Here is an 18,787-nt window from a genome sequence, read left to right as displayed (position 1 = left end):
AAATGATTATAGTTGTAGAATATGCAGAGATATGTGCAATTTTAAATGTCAATGTCAGACCAAACTGCCATTTTACAAATTACATTTGAATTTAAAATGAGCTATTCAGCAGTACAGGGAACAGTGTAGCGACTTAGCCTCCAGATCAATCTGATTAACATCTGATTATATTGCAACTCCACTTTAAGCATCTTAAAGAACACTTTTGTATTAGGAGAAATAGTTTGATTGACAGTGCAATGATACATTGCTTTTGTCGGATCAATAATTCTGGGTCTCCTATAATGGGGTTTTCAGCTTTTCACAACCTGTCCTTGTTGTCTTTTTAACGCAAGGTTTTGAATTCAGTTGCAAAAACCTCACAAATTCAGCCTCTGTCTTTGGGAGATATGCAGCCACTCAGTTTCTAACCTCAGTATGCATGCAGTTATCTGAGGGGTTGGGGATGCTATGATAATGAGGTGCTGCGATGATTAGTTTGCTGTATGTTGTATTAGGGGGGAGGAGACAGCCTGGGCGAGACAGATGTAGAGGTGGAAAAACACCAAAATAAACATGGCAAGCACTCCAGAAGAACCTGCGCAGGTACACTACTCATATGATCCAGAATCTGACCCGGAACAGGTGGAGGCAACTGTTGAAGTGTTGCAGACAGGGTTATAGCAGCATGTCCCTGAGTGGTAAATTAAAGTTTGAGTGTAATTCCAACTTTCTTGCCTTTCGTGTATTACGTTACCCTATGACACAGAGGCAAAACCCCAAGGAATGTCAAAAGAAGCAGAATCACTGTATCTATTGTAAGATGTATCCACAAAACTCAAAGCTTCAAGAAATGAATAAGGATATACTTGAGCATCATTTTGTGCATCAATCAATGCTAAAATCAAACAAAACTTCATCCTAGATCAAAGATGCATCAACAGATTTTTAACATTGTACTTCTACTATCTTAAATTTATTTTTCTTTACTTCTGGTGTTAGTTTAAGCCCACTGGATAGTTAGAAATGGAGCAACTGTGATACACAACCAAATTTCAGACTTCATCTAATAATAAAGAATCAGGATTTAAGCAAACAGCCTTCGCAGCAAATTATACAAAATAGATGCAGGAGAACTAAGACTGAGGAGGAATTCAACTATAAATAGCCTGTTTTGACTAATGGCTTAGTTTACTGATTAATATGTATGTATTCATACAGTAGCTGTGTGTGTGTTGTGCTGCACACTCGTGGGAGGAGAGAGATACCTGATTGTCAGAGAGCCAGAGAGCTGCCAGGTCCTTCAGCTTAGTGAAGGTAAACGGTAGATTCTTTAACCTGAGAGAGAGAGAAAGAGAGAGAGAGAGAGAGAGAGAGAGAGAGAGAGTGAGAGAGAGAGAGAGAGAGGAGAGAGAGAGAGAGAGAGAGAGAGAGAGAGAGAGAGAGAGAGAGAGAGAGAGAGAGAGAAAGAGAGACAGAGACAGAGACAGAGAGACAGAGAGAGGAGAAAGAAAAGAGAGATGTTTCGTCCGCCCACGCACTGTACAGCCTGCAGAACATGTCACCATGGCAACACACTCACCCATTCCCATGGCAACTGCGGGCCGTGAGAGCAGCTCGAGAGCCAGAACGGCCATTCAAAGAAAAAAAAAGTCTTACCTGCAACTGTGTGTGTATGGGACTGTGTGTATTTGTGTGTTGTCACTACTGAGTCATTGTGTGATCATGTGTGAATCTGTGTGTGTGTTTTTGTGTGTGTGTGTTTTTGTGTGTGTGTGTGTGTGTGTGTGTGTGTGTGTGTGTGTGTGTGTGTGTGTGTGTGTGTGTGTGTGTGTGTGTCTGTGTACCTGTTGTCACTGAGGTTAAGCACTCGTAGTTTGGTCATCTGTCCAATCTCATCAGGAAGAAACTCCAGTTTGTTGGAGCGCAGAGACATCACCGTCACATTCTTACAGTTACCGATCTGAAACACACACACATCAAACATGAAGACAAGATGTACGTCAGAGCTTTGAGGAAAGCAAACTCATCCATTCCTTGGTTGGTTGATTTCTGGAAGCAATAAATTCATGCTATTATTATATGCATCACTATGATGCTTAAATCATTTGGATTGATTGTTAGAACTCAACTGTATTGATGATATGAGATGGTTAGAGTTATGCATAATGCTAAAAAAAACAAACAAGGATAGGTAGACTGACACATGGCCCCATCTCAACCTCTTTACCTCGGTCTAGATTAGTTGGAAGTATGATGAAGTCATCATATCCAATACGGTGACCGCCATCTATCCTGACAGGCGTAATGATAGAAACCACAAAATGCTCCATGTTTAAATTTTCATCAATAAGCAAAGACTATTTATCAACATGGGATTGTATGTTTTCATATAAAACCATTTTATTGCATAATCATGTCATATGTGTCACATGTGTTCATATTTGATCCATCATTCTGAATAAGTTCAAAGAAAACCAAATATTCAGTTGTTCAGCTTAAAGCCATTTTTTACTGTAGTTAGTATTTGAGCCAAGGTCACTACTGTTTTTAAGTCTTTAAATAAATTAATAAATAAATAAATAAATAAATAAATAAATAAATGCATTTGTGATATATTATATTACATATTACATATTATATTATTAGATCAGTCAATATTTTACGAAATGTTTAAGTTTTTTTAATTGTATTTTTTCAGACTTGAGGTCAATTTAAAACCATAAAAGCTCCTTTATAGACAAATGATAATTTAATATGATAGTTTGAAAAAACAATACAAAAGTTGTAAATGTTGGGGCGATGGTTGCCTAGAGGTCTAGTGCTCCACATACAGAGGCTATAGCCCTTATCGCAAAGGCCGCCAGTTCGACTCCCATCTGCGTCCATTTGCTGCATGCCTTCCCCCGTTCTGTTCCCCACATTTCCTGCCTCTTTTCAGCTGTCCTATCAAATAAATGCTAATAAGCCCAAAAATATAACAAAAAAAAAAATTTGTAAAAGTTGTAAAGAGTAGAGGACTGTAGTGAGGTTATGAGAGCATTCAAACTATTCCTACCTCCCTGGGCAGCTCTGTGAGGAAGTTCTCGTCAGCAGCAAATGTCCTCAGGCTGTGCAGGTAGCCGACGGTCGGCGGCAACGACTCCAATTCATTACAACTAACATCCAACTCCTCCAACAGAGACAGACTGTGTGAGAGGAACAGAGGCAGAAAGGAGGAGAAACAGAGAAAATGACAGAAAAAAAACAGAAAGAAGGAGAGGGAATCATTCTGATGCTAAATCTCTGCTACAACCTTAAATCACAACATTAGCTTTAAAGGAGAAGGGTGGTGCAACTCTTTATTTTTCTTTTGTCAACAAGTCCGGGGAACAAAAAACACAAAACCAGGAGTGAATTTTATCCCACTATTAAGTGTTGTGTGGCAACAGCCTAATTCAGTTTCTTACTCTGTGTAAAAAAGCTCCATAAAGGTCAAAAGAAAGTGTAGTAATGTAGAAAAGTATTGACAGAAGGATTCACTCGGTGTAGGTTTTTGGTCTTTTTTGTGGTATTTGTTGAGAAGAAGGAAAAAATGGAACAACACCAGCCTAATCCTGAACCAGAACTCTGCAGGAGAGAGTGTTGAGAGAAGAAAAGATCGTCAAGTTGAAGAAGCATCTAGATATGTAATCAGGGTTAACAAATTTAGCCTCGACCAATCAATACATCTTAGAGAATTTGAGCTGTTCAAACCTCCAGCCCTGTTTTTACCTCACTTCATCCAAACTTTATGTCAAAAACTCTTCAACATGGATCTCAACATCTCCTCTCAACCAAGATTCACAGAAACATCCACAGTACACCCTAACCCCCTGCCACGACTGGCCTAGCAGCACGCTAACAGCAGGCTAATGCTAATGAGACAACAGTTTTACATTAATGTACTGTCACTGTTAACATTGTATTAGTCTGGGACCATCTGGGCCACCATATGGACTGACAGCAGAGAGGAGAGGAGAGGAGGTTTAAGATTTAAGGCAAGTAAATCTTGAGAGGTTTATTTCTCTCTTTTAGGATTGTACATAATACATTTAAAAAATGGAAATGATTTCTTCTTCTCATACTGCTGGATTTGTATTTGAAAATATAACTTTTATCAGCAACCATCTGCCAACAAACTCAGAGATCTTTTACTCCTACCGCGTTTGTTCCAAGTAAAACAGTCTCTGGGTGGTTTATTATTTTAGTTCTTTAAGGACACTAGTTTCTATATCTAAGTCTCCTTTGAACAGAGGGGGAATATATACACTATATATGCTGTGGCTACCCAGAAAGAATCATGCCGTATCTCCACACAGTATAGTACAAACTCTACTGGACTCTACTCCCCTGGAACTGGTACTTGTACTTTCTCTACTTGGTTTTCCTCTTCAGATAGTTCCTGCTCTCTGGAGACTCTGGAGGCTCTTAGCTGAGCATCAAGGTGAGGGATGGTCATGACAAGCACGAGTGTGTCTTTTCTTTTTGTTTTCATGTGACACAGTCAATTAGAAAAATTTAGACATGAATGTTTGGTTTCATGTTAAAATGTGTTTCTTTTTTCTCAGCCAATAAACCAAATCTTGTCCGAAATGTCTCGTATTGTCTCGTGTGATGGTTCCCACTGACTGATCAATCATGTTACCTTTTTTTTTGCATCTGCTCAGTCTGCTTGAAACCTCAGCTGATGTGTAACCCCAAAAATACCAGATTACAGGGACTATCCAAAACTTCTTCCAGTGGAAAACCAAAACAGAACAGCTCCAGGGGAAGCAGGGAGAGTCAAGAGGAGCCGTACCATGCAGTGGAAACGAGGCTTTTAAAAACACTGCTTTCACACCGGCTTAAGTCCCCTCTGGTGGAGAGCCTCAGCTTAATAAGAAGTAATGCTGTTCTACTTTGAACACGTAATCCAGAGAGGCAGTGGTAGAACTTTTCATCATGTTAGTTAAATTTCTACCAGGTGAACAAAAGAGACTCATTTCAGAGCTGATATAGAGTTACTGTTTATAAAACACATGACTTTACAAGTAACAGTTAATCAATTGTAATTAAACCACTGTAGATTGAACAACAGTTCAGACCAGCACAGGATCATGAATATATACTCTACAGTGTTCATTATGTATTACTTATGTAGCTATAGGATAGGTCGAGGATGCACTGTATGAGTTTAGGACCACAGGAAAGACCTCTGTAAAGAGAAGAGAGTCGACATCCTGCCTCATTCGTAAAAATAAGCAAACCTTTGAAAAGCAGAGAAGGGTAAAAGAAGCAAACTTTGAGGACTTTCAGGCTAATCAGAGAAAAAGCAATGATCTATAAATCTACTTATTGAGACCTAAAACCAGGGATTTGTTCAGGAGGACGAAAAGTTTTCGCAGCATTCAGATACAAATGTGTTGCAAAGAGCAACATTTAAATCAAGTCTATTAAAGGCAATATGAAATCCATCACAGATTCTGAATACATGTATTCCAGCTGATCTGATCCATTTGATATTTTTGTGACTGTAGGTTTTGTTGAAATTGTCTGGAGAGGAGATTAAACAGCGCTGGTTCAGAATAATTCTTATTTGCATTGTGGGAAAGTATTAAGCTCATAATAAATCTCTAAAGTACACAGGGAAGAAACAACTGTGTTTTTCTCCCAAAAATGCCGTGGCATGATTCAACAATTGTTATTCTGATTAGATTTCTGAGATTAAAATCTGGACTGTGATGGATCATAATACGAGTTATTCTGATAAACGACTGAATCACTTTACATGCAATCATTTCCATCTCAAACCTGTAGCTTTCAGCAGTGTGTTTTCAATGAACATGGAAATTGTATTCAAATATTGGGTCCAAATATAAAAGTCAAATATTAAAAAGTCAAATGAAATCACTTGGTTGATGTTTGCATGTAATTTTCCAAAGCACTCTGTGGTTTTTTTTAGCTTCCTTGTTTGTATCTGTAACACAGTAAAACAGATGTCTGTCTCTGAACGCACCCCTGGATTCAGTGGGCTAATGTTACTCACCCGTGCTTGGGCTTCGCACTATTGCCACGGCAACGCAGCAAACAACACACAGAACGCCCCAATCATGAGCCATCATAGCAACAACGCAACCAACAATGATAAACAAGGAAAACAACAACCCAGCTAAGATAAACCTGCAAAGGAAATCTGACTACAAACTGCTGAAGGTGTTTAAAAATAAAACTCTACAAGGCTCTATCATTAGTTTGTCTTCTGTTTGTGCACAAATGTGTGAGTGTGTCTGTGTGTGTGTTTTTACCTCCCGATGGAATTAGGCAGTGAGGTCAGCTGGTTGTCATCTACCTTCAAAGTCGTCAGCTTCTTCAACATTCCTGCACAACATTACAAACACAAACACACGTATAGATACTGACCTGAGAACACGTAAGCTCTTTCTAAATATCCTGTGTTCAGTTCACTCTGTGTTCCCTCTACGGGGGGGGGGGGGGGCATGTATTGTCACATATTGTCCCTGTTGTCTTTATGCGCTGTGTAACAGTAGTCTGCTGTAAACCATCTAAAGTGAACTCAAGTAAAAGTAAGACAGACTGATGAGTGAAAAACAGAGATAGAGGGCCAAAGCAGCATACTTTTTATTTAACTAATGTTATCGGTAACAAATAAAACGGCGATACAGATAATCTACCAAATATTGAATTTTGACCTTGGATGATCAGCCAGGCCGATAATAGATTGACCCCTGATCATTATGTGTCATTATTACCCAGCTTTCTTACTGATCTTCCAGCTGTGTGAGAAGCTTGATTCTGATTGGTCAAAACCCCTTGACAACAGTTATTATCTTTCACTAACATATGCAACACCAGAGGCAAACTGATCACACGTCATGTCAAATTATTACGCGGAAAAGAGTTCCAGCACATTTTGCTTCTGCTTGTTGATACCACAGGCCGTGAGGTGAGGTAAAACCATTAGTTTCCGTTCGTGTTGAATCAATATGGCTAAAATGCTAGTTTTGGTTAAACAACATAGACATTTCATAGGACTATTGGATCCGACATGTAATATGAGCAGATGAGAGCAACTTTAGGTCACCTGTCGCTACAAAGAAATCATGAGCGGTGGGGATGATAACAGCAGGGTTAAAAGTTGTGACATTTGCCTTGTTTATTTTTAAAGGTGTGTGAACCGCAGAGCTCAGAGAAGAAGGAGCGCTGAATGAGGACAGTTTCATGTTAAATCGACCGCAACAGACAGATGAGAATCCATCGCCATGGAAAGCTAACTGACGTGGAATCACTGGGACTATCTATTAAAAACTGTGTCCATAAATCATTTTAGATCTATAAAATAATCTTTTAATACATTTTTTGCCAACATGTCTGTATCTTAAGTTATTAGCCAGAAAATAAGCAGAATAATGTATGATTAGCAGGTGGTTATGGGAAATAGAATCCTTACTGAAGGGGTTCTATTTGCAATAACCACGTTCTAACCACAGATTATTCCTTACATATCTTATCAGAATGAATCGTATCATTTCACATCGCATCTCATTGTATCATATTGCATCATATCCTGAGTAACCTTTAAGTTTCCAACCCCAATTTTTGTGACACATGACTCAGGTCAGTCCAATCGCAATCATCTAATCAATACAGGGTGCGTTCAAGCACCATTATGACATTGTTACAGGATGGCTGATGGTGGTTGAATTCTTTATCACTATCAAACTTTGTAGATTCTGTTACTTTTAAATGATAAGTCTTGTCCACTACCTCATGTCATACAGATGTCTGTTAATCATGTTTAACTAGGACTCGTATACAGTGTGAGTTAGATCTGGCTCCTTAACTTATCAGCCTACTGCTAGATTACAGTTTAGTTGTTGAAATGCCAAATGAATAATAATCAGAGTCTGAACACTTTACGAAACAAAATCAAAATGTATTCCTGTCTGATTAGTATTTGTTGAAAACTGCAGCGTCCTGCCGTTCCAGTAAATGACTTTGCCCTTTTTGAAAATGAAACTAATTATATGTGACCTGATTTGAAAGATCTGATATCTCAGGGTCAGTGGACGTGGGACTGAGTGCCACAGAGATATCAGTCAATGCAAAAGTCTGTGATTATGTTTGTGAATGCATGCATGTGTGTGTTTGTGTGTGTACCTATGGTCTCAGGGAGATGCTGTAGCATGTTGGAGGACAGCAGCAGGTCTTCTAAGGCCTCGCAGCCTGAAACATCAGAGTCCAACGCCTCTATACGGTTTTTAGCTAAGTCCAAGTACCGCAACTGGCGAAGTTTTCCTATCGACTGCAGCGAGGAGAGAAAGAATCCATTGAATGATAAGATATACAAGAAATACACAAATCACTGACAGAAGATTGTAACTTCAATATCTAAAGTGTTAGTTCAAGTCCCTTACCCCTGGTATAGACTGGAGAGAGTTGTTATCCAGCCACAGCTCTCTCAAGTTGTGGATCTGCTCCAACACCTCAGGCTAGCATGCAAACACATAAAACTATATTAGCATGTAAACAATACATAAGGCAACAAAAATGCAGCTCGACAGCTATAAAACATCTGAATTATTCATAAACATCTGACAAAGCTTCAGCACAAACACTTTGAACATGTACACATCCAAAAGAAACAACCTCAGTGCATCTTCAGACCCAACTCTTGGCACAAACAGAGAAAATTATGTATTTTTTGGCAGAGTGGGTGAGACTGGCAATCTGTCCCTCTGTGCTTTCTCTCTCTTGGCAGGAAGCAGACCATACAACCATCCCACTCCTGTCATCAGGCTTCCTGTCTGACCCCTCTGTGAGGTGTCATCCAGCCCTACCCGAGGCCCACTTCAGGGTCCAGATGAAAGCTTGTAGGCTTAACTTATTTCTGCTTTATCAAGGCAGGCTAAGGAGGATTCCCCACATGCTGTGTAGGGTCTTTAAAAGTGAAAATTAAAGGCGATCTGGTCCCTGAATAGGACACAGCATATATTTAGGTAAAGACCCCTTCCTCTCTTCCTTCAGCTGTTCATAGCTCTGCTGATAACTTGATTCTGATTTATGCAGGTATACTTACAAAGATATGAACAGCTGAGCTTCTTGTGAGCACAAAGGATTATATGAGTGTTAAACAAGCATATCAAAGACTTCTTTTAACACGATGAAAAATAGTCTCACCATGTCAGAGAATTCATTGCTACCCAGATCCAACCTCTCTAACTGTGTCAGTCTGTGGATGGACCTGAGAGGAAAGATCACATGGATTAACACATTGTGTCACACTTTATGTACATTTAAATATATTTAAATCAACATAAAATTTGTGTTTTTATCAGGGTTTTAAAATAGCATGGCTCAGAAGGAGAGAAAACTAATCCTGCTGTATGTTTCTGTGTTTTATTGTCTTGTTCATATTCTCTTTTTTTCTACTTCTAATTCAATTTCTGGAAAATAATAGTTTCAATGCATTAAACTTCTGCATTTAGATACATTCAGAGAGAATAAACCAAGTTTGTACTTCAAACATTTTTTTATTTAACCTTTATTATACCAGATACAACCTGTTGAGATCGAGACCTCTTTCAGAAGGGTGGCCTGGTCAAGAGGTTAGCACTAGCAACACACATTATGAGCTATGCTGTAAACTCAAATTGACTTAATCAGGTTAGCATCCAAACGTAATAAACTGCTCCTATAGTTTGGCTTATGATACACTTACATTAAACGGCATGCGTAATGAAATGCAGACACTGTAGGCACACTGCAGGGTAGTACTAGCTGAAGCAGTGTCAGTAACAGTTCCATCACTAGTTTTCATAAGTCTTTGTAAATGAAATCCCATTTGCAAAGCTGCTACAGAGGTCTCCTCTGTGCAGGGCGGGGGAATGGAAACAGGATAAACTCAGCGACATCAAGTTAAACAGGGAACATTTAAAACCGTTAAGACAAACACATTCTGTTACACCAGGCTCCATCGTTATTCAAGAACACCTGCCAGGGATAAATATAGATTTAATCTGGACACCTGGGAGAGTGAGCGTACGCACTGTGGTATCACGAGGCATCTGTCTGCATGAGAGTGTGTGTATGTGTGTGTTTGTGTGTGTGTGTGTGTGTGTGTGTGTGTGTGTGTGTGTGTGTGTGTGTTTGTGTGGGTGGGTGTGTGTACAGTTGCACCAAGTGATGCGTGAAGAATAACATTTTATGTCTTTTATTTTTGGCTTCCTCAAACACACACGTGTCAGCTTTGTCTTACTTTGGCATGGTTTTCAGGTGGTTCTCCCTCAGCTCCAGGATCCGTAGTTTGGAGAGTCTGGAGAAGAGACAGAAAGCACAAAACTTCATATACTATACACACCACAACAGCTCAAAGTATAATGTTTATTTATAACACAAAATATGGAAAATTCTGCGTCACTCAGCTGCAGAACAAATGTGAATTTTATATTGAAACATAATATTTGGACCTGCCCCTACAATTTACTGCATTGTTTTTAGGAGATGTCGATTTTCAGGCTAGGTCTGTTGATAAATGCCTCTTTCTTAAACTCTGGACCAAGTGGACCAACTATGTAAAACCCCTACAGACAGATTTTGTGGATGATACCATTCAAGGGCCCGGTGATGCTGTCTTTTCTTAGCTAATTGCATGTTTTGTTTTGTTTTTGTTTGTTTTTTTGTGTGATTTTCTGTCACTTATCTCTCCCTGAAATGCTTCTGGCTCACTCTAATGAATACATACTGTCTCCCCCTGGTTGTACTTAGTTCTAATAATCTTTAAAAACAGAGGACTGCAGAGGAAATTACCATTATTCTCTCTTTTATATGTCAATGCTCTGTATAACAAACTGCTGTCCAATACAAAAATAAAGAATAAAAAAAAACCCATAATATTTAAGCAGTAATGGTTACTCTGGTCTAGATAAAATGGTACAACATAAAAGAGGGAAGAGTGATGGAATAGATGAAGGAATAGATATCTTACATTTTTTTAAGATCACACATGCCCTATATATAAAAGCCCATGAGAGGCCTTCACCTCCCGCTGATCAGACATGCTCATCCTTTTTAAATTACTTATCAATATCTGATCATGTGAAGGACAGCGATTACAAAAGCTGAAAACCTAGATGTATCCATCCTTTTCATAAACATCCTTTATGATCGATTGTAGTCACACTGAATCAGAACCTGTTGTGCTTGAAATGTGTGAAAAACAGCCCATCCAGCCCCATCACACACTCACACAAGCTTACAGTGACATGCGCCAGTTTACCTGCCAAAGTTAGCTGGCAGATACTCCAGGAAGGCATCGTTTAAGAAGAGCTGGGTCAGATTCAGGAGCTGCGTGAAACCATCTGGGAGTCTGAAAGAAAGAGAGAGAATTGAAAGGAAGGAGAAGAGGAAAGAAAAAAAAAGAAAGTCAGTGAGAGCAAACGAGAAAAAGAAATAAGAAAGATAATACGTGTCCTTGAAGGCCTCCAGGGCATTCAAACACAGACGTTGTTCCCATATCAACCCTATGGAAACAGTTAAGTGCTGTTAGCCTGCAGATGAGTCACCATCCGTACACACGCGCACGCGCACGCACGCACACACACACACACACACACACACACACACACACACACACACACACACACACACACACACACACACACACACACACACACACACACACACACACACACACACACACACACACACACACTGTACTCTCTGCAGCACTGTGTGGTTCAGTCCATTTGTTCTGGACATTCCTCTGTCGACAGGAAAACAGCAATTATTAAAGCAACACTTGATGCTACAAAAGCTTCGTAGCAGAATGGTAATCATGCCAGCACTTTACTGACCATGTTTCTATTCTCTCGCCAAAGTTGAGCCACTATTCTAATATATTGTAGAATTATAGTAATGGGGCGTTCCAACACAGTCAACTATTTTTAAATCTTGAAATTTCTGCACATATTTCCCCTAGAAGAAGGGGGATACTGTGTGATCTATCAGACATTTCACTCATCAAAAATATTTCTTGGTAGAAAACCTGATTCTAAAATAGTCATACAGTAAAAATAATCTAGTCTGTTGTGTTTTTATTCTATGCTATTATGTCTTTGTCTTTATGTTAATAATATAATCCGTCAGACTGAGTCTTTCCCGTGTGCATGAATAATGACTTGGCATTGAATTTGATTCTAATTCAATGTTTCGCACCTCTGTGGCACTACAAACACATGGTTCGGAACACGGTGAATATACAAGTGCAGTGTTGGTCTCTTGACACCGGGCTGCGACTGAGAGGAAGCTGTTCAAACAGCTACATTTTTGACAAATGCATCAAATAATCCATTATGTGTTCAACTCAAGTCCAGGCCCACTCACAGTGATTGATAAAATTGCTGCAATCAACAGAGATATGTCACTTTTTGGAACAGACTTCATTTTGAGGGATGTGTAGGGTGACAGACATTTGACCTCCTCAAATTGTTAACAAGAATCATTATTCTTATTTCAAACAGCTCTATATTTTTCAGTTTTGTGCCGCTTTGTTGTGTGCAACTTTGGAGGCAGAAGTAGCTCAGTCCATTGGGACTTGGCTTGGGAACTGGAGGGTTGCAGCTTCAAGTCCAGGTATGGACCAGGTTAGGTGTATCAAAGGCTCAGGGTGTAAGGGGTTAATGATCCTGCTCTGGCTGCATGCAGCTCGTTAAGTTTTGGTCAGAGTCCCATGTTTGGGGAGAGACTGGCAGAGCACTAGTTTTGTGTGTTTCACAGTATAGTTTATAGTTGATACCTGTTCCTCCTGTTCCTTCCTCCAGCAGTTTTATTTCGAGTCGCTGATGAAAAGCAAGAGTTTGATTTTGTGTATACGTATTTTGATGTATGTGTTTATACCCTTTTTTCCCCTATACATGTATGCATGTCAGTGCATTTACAGTTTACTTTGTACTAGCACTTTATATGGTTTACTGTGTGTTTTTTTCAGACTGTGAAATAGAATAAATACTACTGGCCTTACGGCTTCTCCTCATCCTTCCACATATCCTGATTGATACATCATATTGAATACTGCCCAAACTAAAAAGAGCTAGCCCTACCTACCCTTTACCTCGTCAACATTAGGCAATTAGACTGGTTGCTGGAGAGGTGCTGGTTTGTTTGCCTGGACACTGCTAAGGTGCCCTTGAGCAAGGCATGATCAAAAAGTGAACCACAGTGAAAAAATTGAATTAATATAGTACATTTTGTTTATAAAAAACATACAAATCCAACCTTTGTGCTGCAGACACAAATTAATTTTTGCTGCAATCAAACAAGATACCCATGCATTCAAATTTATTCTCCATTTAGCAGAGACAGTATGAGTGAATTGGGTTATTATGATTGGTTAGTGTGTTAGTGTCATACTTTGTGATTGGGTTGACACTGGCCTCCACCACAGACAGGCCTTTACAGCATTTTATATTGTCTGGGAACTCCTGGATACCTGTAAGACAGAGAGGCAGAGAGGGAAAAAGAAAAATTGTGCTATTATTTTGAATTTATGCTCAATTACACCGACAAAGATATCAAAATCTTATCTCCAGTTTGTTAAAAGAGGGTTAAAATAATTAGATGTTGGCATATTTTGGTTAAAAAAATCGAAGGTAAAATGTTGACGATATAAAATTGTATCCCAAACTGCCTCATTTGAGTATATTTGTACCGTTTTTACTGATGTCCAGCTCTTTGAGGTTAACCAAGCTGGCGATGGTGGTGGGCAGGTTGGACAGGTCGTTATCCGGCATGCTCAGCTTCTTCAGGGCCTGGCAGTTGAAGAGTTGCTATGGAGAAACACAAGTGGAAAACAATAGACTATTATAGTCTGTCTGCAAAATAACACAGACCTTTAGCAGAACAGCACACAAGGACAGAGACCGTGAAAGTCAGCTGGAGGCAAATGCGACTAAATGTTGTGGAAAAGCTCTGCAGTTAAATCTGCTGTTCTCTATAAATACATACCAAGGCCCCCGGGGACAAAACCCATACTGGAGTCAAAGCAACAGACGTTCGTAGAAATGTGCCCTAAATAGAATAATACTGCAAATGACAAAACATATAAGAGTGAAAGCATATGCATAAAGAGGAAAGTGCTAACATAAATGTGACACTGCACCAAAACACTCTCACTGTGCAAACACACACATGAAAAGGAGCAGCAGGAATGTTAAACAAACTAAAGTGTAGGTGCAGAATATTACAGCTCAGGGTTATTATACAGAATAAGGTGCGTGGCATGCTTGACATGTAGAATGACGGTGGCCTCTACTCCACCTTTATACTGTTTCTGAGATTAACAGAGGTGGTCTGAGTCGGCATCTCCAACTTGGCGACTGTGATCTTTTTGCCTCATAATGCCTTTTCACGAGCCATGACATCACTGAGGCGACATCCGTGTTTTATACAGTTTATGGTCCTGATCTGAAAACAACTACATGCAAGTATCATGGCCATAGCTCCTCCTACTGTTACCAGCTAATGACTTATTTCCAATTTTGATACACTCCTCTTACTCTGATGAATAAATCCACTTTAAAGTTGATTCAGGAGAGCTTTCAGACTGTGGAGAGAGATGCTGTATTCTTAACACCTGTGTGTTTTCAGCAAAAGCCTTGTCCCTGGAAGCATGGCCGATTTGGATGTCACATCATGACACTGTAAGTTGATCTAACTCCTTTCTCCAAGGTTCAACAAAACAAGCTGGGTTATATCGTCAAAGTCTGACGAAAGATTGTTAGTGTTAATTTTAATGAACTTGGCCATCTTTATCAAGTGAGAGCCACTCAGAAGACAAAGGCCATCCTTGAAGACCCTCACCACCCCCTTCATTCAGAGTTTAGGAGGAGGTTCACTTACTAGGAGGGCCAGATCAAACCCATATCTTCGATCAGTTGTGTTCTCAGCTGTTGGGGTTTTAAACAAGCTGCAGGGTTGTTGCTATTTCACATAGGTATGTATATTATATATTTAAATGAAATGTGTGAACTTATGTTTGTTTATTATGTGTATTGCTTGTGTGTATATGATGCTTGTGGGGACTTCTGTTGCAAACAAAATTGCCCCTTGGGGACAATAAAGATTTTCCAAATCCAAAATCAAACTTCACACCATATATGACAGACCCACCCTGAGTAGATCTACAAATACTACTTCTGTCAGAGTCATTACTCAGACCACTGGTGAGAGTCTGCATCAACCCTGGTATACAATGTTCAATCTACTCCAAATTTCAAAGGTTTGATGACGGTCCTGCTCTGAACAGAATTGCATTTAAAAATGATGTCATAGTGTAAGTTAAACCAAGTGGAGAGAGGCAGCTGTAACTCTTCTATTAATGGTCAATCTTGCCCAAATTTCACTTGTATGATGATAGTCCAAACCTGGACAGAGGCATATACTGTATTTCTGTTATACTCAAAGAGATGCAAACATGAGAGGTAGGAAGTATACAAATATCCAAATAAAATTACATGTACATAATGTGGACAAAGAGTTATATTCACTTAGACAAGGTATGAGTATTGTTAGTCTACTCCTGCCACTTAGTGACCAAACTTCGCCTCATGTAGCTCCTTAATGCCCTCTCTGTTTGACATGAATGTTGTGTGTGTTGACTGGCTGCTACACAACTCAACATGTACAAAAGCATGTGGAGCCTTTTAACATAGTTTGTGGCTTGAACTTTGTTTGTTGGAACATTTACAATACTTTTACAAATTATAGTGCCAATTATATTTAACAACTGTACAGGTCTTAGGATTTTGAAGCATTAAGAAGATATCTAAAGAAATGGAATCGCCACAATTAAAAATAACAAAAGAGGCATTGATGGATGATTTCTGTGCCACAGTTAAAGGTTGTCTGTGGAGACAAACATTTAAAGTAGCCTGTTTGGTGTATCATATCCGCCTGTTAAGAAGTCAGACGTTTTTAAACGTACAAAAAAAATCAAGATGAAGAAGGGCCAGAGAGCTGAATAGATCTACACATGTATGCAGCAGCTCTGTACATAAAGGTCACTCCAGGCCACTGTACTGGAAGACACTATTACCCACACACACTCCAGGAGCTCTCCAACTCACTTACATAAAGGCCAATCACTCTGGCAGCCACAACAACTCTTACTGTATACAATTTTGGCACACATGCACACACAGAAACACACACCAACACAAACACACACCAACACAAACACATCAAAGCTGAGCAGGGTTTTTCTCTGTCAGCTGAATAAAAGTTTGACCTGCTGGTTACACATCTCGTTTAAACTGTGTGAGGCTATTTTTAGGAATCCAATTCAACATCTGTGTCGTCTAAACCAGGACAGGATATCAATAAAAAGAGACAGCCCTCCTATAAACAGCTCCTGTAATTCTCCTTCAAATATCAGAAGGGCATTTTGTCTCATCACTGCACACAGGGGGGCTTTTCTAGAAGTCTCAGATGACCTATCATTGACTGATGCCACATGGCGGGAAACTGACCTTCTCTTCCACCCCGTGTTTTCTGTCACTGGCTGCTGTCTAGCATATGATGATATTTGTAGTGTGTAAACAGGCCGTGATTCATGGCACAGCGGCCAATCAGTGGACTGCAAATTTGTAAAATGTGCAGCCTTCCAATCTTTCACAATGCATTTGGAAATTAGTGAGTGGATATATTTCGATATTTGTGACCCACAGAGGAGGAACCCTTAAGCATGCTGACTGGCTTGTGAACATTAGCTAGAGCATTCAATGCACTGAGTTTAACTGTATTTATTTGACAGACCATACACAATGTTTGTTGGGGGTTTTAAGCCAAGCCGGAAATGCCATTACCTAGCAACTGCACAGAGGAAGTATCTTGTTTACAAGTCTAGCATTGCTTTGGTGCTTTACTAAACTTTAGATCTGTTGTCTATAGGGTTGCAAAATTCTGGGAATTTTCAAAGTTGGAAACTTTCCATGTGAATGTATGGCAATAAACCATGAATTTACTAAATTGAAGGTTGGCTCTTCATAGGGAACTTAAATACAGTTGGGGAAAATATATTTTAGCATAATCCTGACTACAACAACCAGATTTCATGCATGTACAGTTGAATATCTACGCTATTCCTCAATCACATGGGCTTTTGAAACCACATCCCCTACATGCACTTTTAATTTGCATATTGAATGGGATTTTTTTGGAGGGAGAGACACCTCTTCATTTAACATTTTGAATGGGACTTTGTTGGGATAGCATTTTTGCTCATTTTTGAATGGGTTGGGTCGGGGGGATGAGAAATATTTAACTCAACATTCATATTTTGGTCTTAATGGAAGAATTGATTTTTCAATAAAATATTTAACACTTGATAAAGTTCTACTTACAAATAAATCTGTTTTAATTGTATTTTTTTGGATGGATGTGTGCTTATAACAAAAAAATCATTTATGCTTGGATGTGATACCTTTCCATTAAATTACCCTCAATTCCCATAAATTCAGATTATTTCCCATGAATTCCTATAATTTCCAATTTGGAACATTTCCCAAATTCCTCAGCTTAACTTCCCATGGAAATTTACCGGAAACTTCCCGGAAATTTACCGGACATTTTACACCCCTTTGCGACCCTAGTTGTCTAATTGTTAGTTAAGATCTGAAAATAACATAGCCATCTTTAGAGCTTTTCAACAGACAAACAAAACTGGATTCAAGGTGTCGATAAGTCCTAACAATGTGTCTATAGACTTTTTATATTACAAAATTGGTCTGTCATCATCGGTTGTTAAAATCAAATCCATCTTGAGTCAGTGACCACAGAACAATAACACATATGACACATTCAGTGTATGTGAGGGTTGTAGAGCAAAAATGTGTATTAGCTTTGCTCTCCACCTAATGGTTCAAAACACAAACATCTCTTGAGAATGTCCCCTTAGATCAGGGGTCCCCAAACTTTTCAGCCCATGACCCCTGAAATGTAGAAGCCAAAGACTCCCGACCCCCACTGTCCCTCAGAGTGATTTATTACAGCTTCATTTAGCTGGTCTGCAGAAAATTAGCCAACCTATATGAGCATGTGTCTGTGTTTCCTGTGCCTTTATGAATAATCCTGCTGCTACTGATGCTTTTGATAATTAACTGTTCACTAACCCTAAACTTAGGAGTCATCAGGCAACAAAGAAAGACAGAGAACTCAATACATTTTCTATTTTCAAGGTTTTAATTCAAGTTTAGCTACTATTATTGTCAATTTATTTTTACTATTAAGGGTAAAATGTACTATTTTTAGACACCTTAAAAAAACATTCGGGTAGACATCTCACAACCCCCCATTTGTGCTTTGCGACCCCCCTGGGGGTCCCAACTCACACTTTGGGAACCCCTGCCTTATATTGCAGTTAGTAACAAAGGAAAATTATGTATTCATGACCAGTGACTAAGGAATAATTGAGTTTAAGCTGATCTGGGAACATGGTAAAGGTTGATACAGGTTCAGGTGAGCAAAAGTGATTTGAAGTTTATTTTAACAAGTGAGGCTGAGGGTTTAGAGATTCCAATTAGAGTCTAGTTTCTTGGTACGAACTCCCAGTAAAGTGAACGCTTGATTTGTCGCCAAAAGGGAGTTTTGTCAGCCATCTGCAATCAAAACCTAAGAAAAGGAAAGCTCTCTCCCTAGCTGGGTAGATACTTGCTGCCTTCCCCGGGTAACAGAGATGATGGAAAAGGGAGCAACTAGAAACAGTTGCAGAAACAGAAAACAAGGGACAAATTTC

General features: G+C 39.3%; 1 protein-coding gene across 1 annotated transcript in view; it reads right to left on the bottom strand.

Annotated features, from left to right (window-relative positions):
• The window catches only part of lrrc7 (leucine rich repeat containing 7), a 108,531-nt gene that overhangs the window by 37,696 nt on the left and 52,048 nt on the right, over positions 1-18,787 (bottom strand). The window contains exons 3-14 of the mRNA XM_034707367.1: positions 13,706-13,823; positions 13,408-13,486; positions 11,276-11,365; positions 10,256-10,312; positions 9,178-9,241; positions 8,415-8,489; positions 8,158-8,302; positions 6,285-6,357; positions 6,026-6,043; positions 3,038-3,167; positions 1,827-1,942; positions 1,248-1,317 (exon numbers count right to left, since the gene is read on the bottom strand). Coding sequence (XP_034563258.1) covers positions 1,248-1,317; positions 1,827-1,942; positions 3,038-3,167; positions 6,026-6,043; positions 6,285-6,357; positions 8,158-8,302; positions 8,415-8,489; positions 9,178-9,241; positions 10,256-10,312; positions 11,276-11,365; positions 13,408-13,486; positions 13,706-13,823 — 1,035 coding nt within the window. The remainder of the gene's footprint in view (positions 1-1,247; positions 1,318-1,826; positions 1,943-3,037; positions 3,168-6,025; positions 6,044-6,284; positions 6,358-8,157; positions 8,303-8,414; positions 8,490-9,177; positions 9,242-10,255; positions 10,313-11,275; positions 11,366-13,407; positions 13,487-13,705; positions 13,824-18,787) is intronic.

The sequence above is a fragment of the Notolabrus celidotus genome, chromosome 2 (assembly GCF_009762535.1).
Source record: "Notolabrus celidotus isolate fNotCel1 chromosome 2, fNotCel1.pri, whole genome shotgun sequence".
Classification (NCBI taxonomy): domain Eukaryota; kingdom Metazoa; phylum Chordata; class Actinopteri; order Labriformes; family Labridae; genus Notolabrus; species Notolabrus celidotus.
Note: the sequence above shows the minus strand (reverse complement) of the source record. Positions and strands in the feature narration are given on the sequence as shown.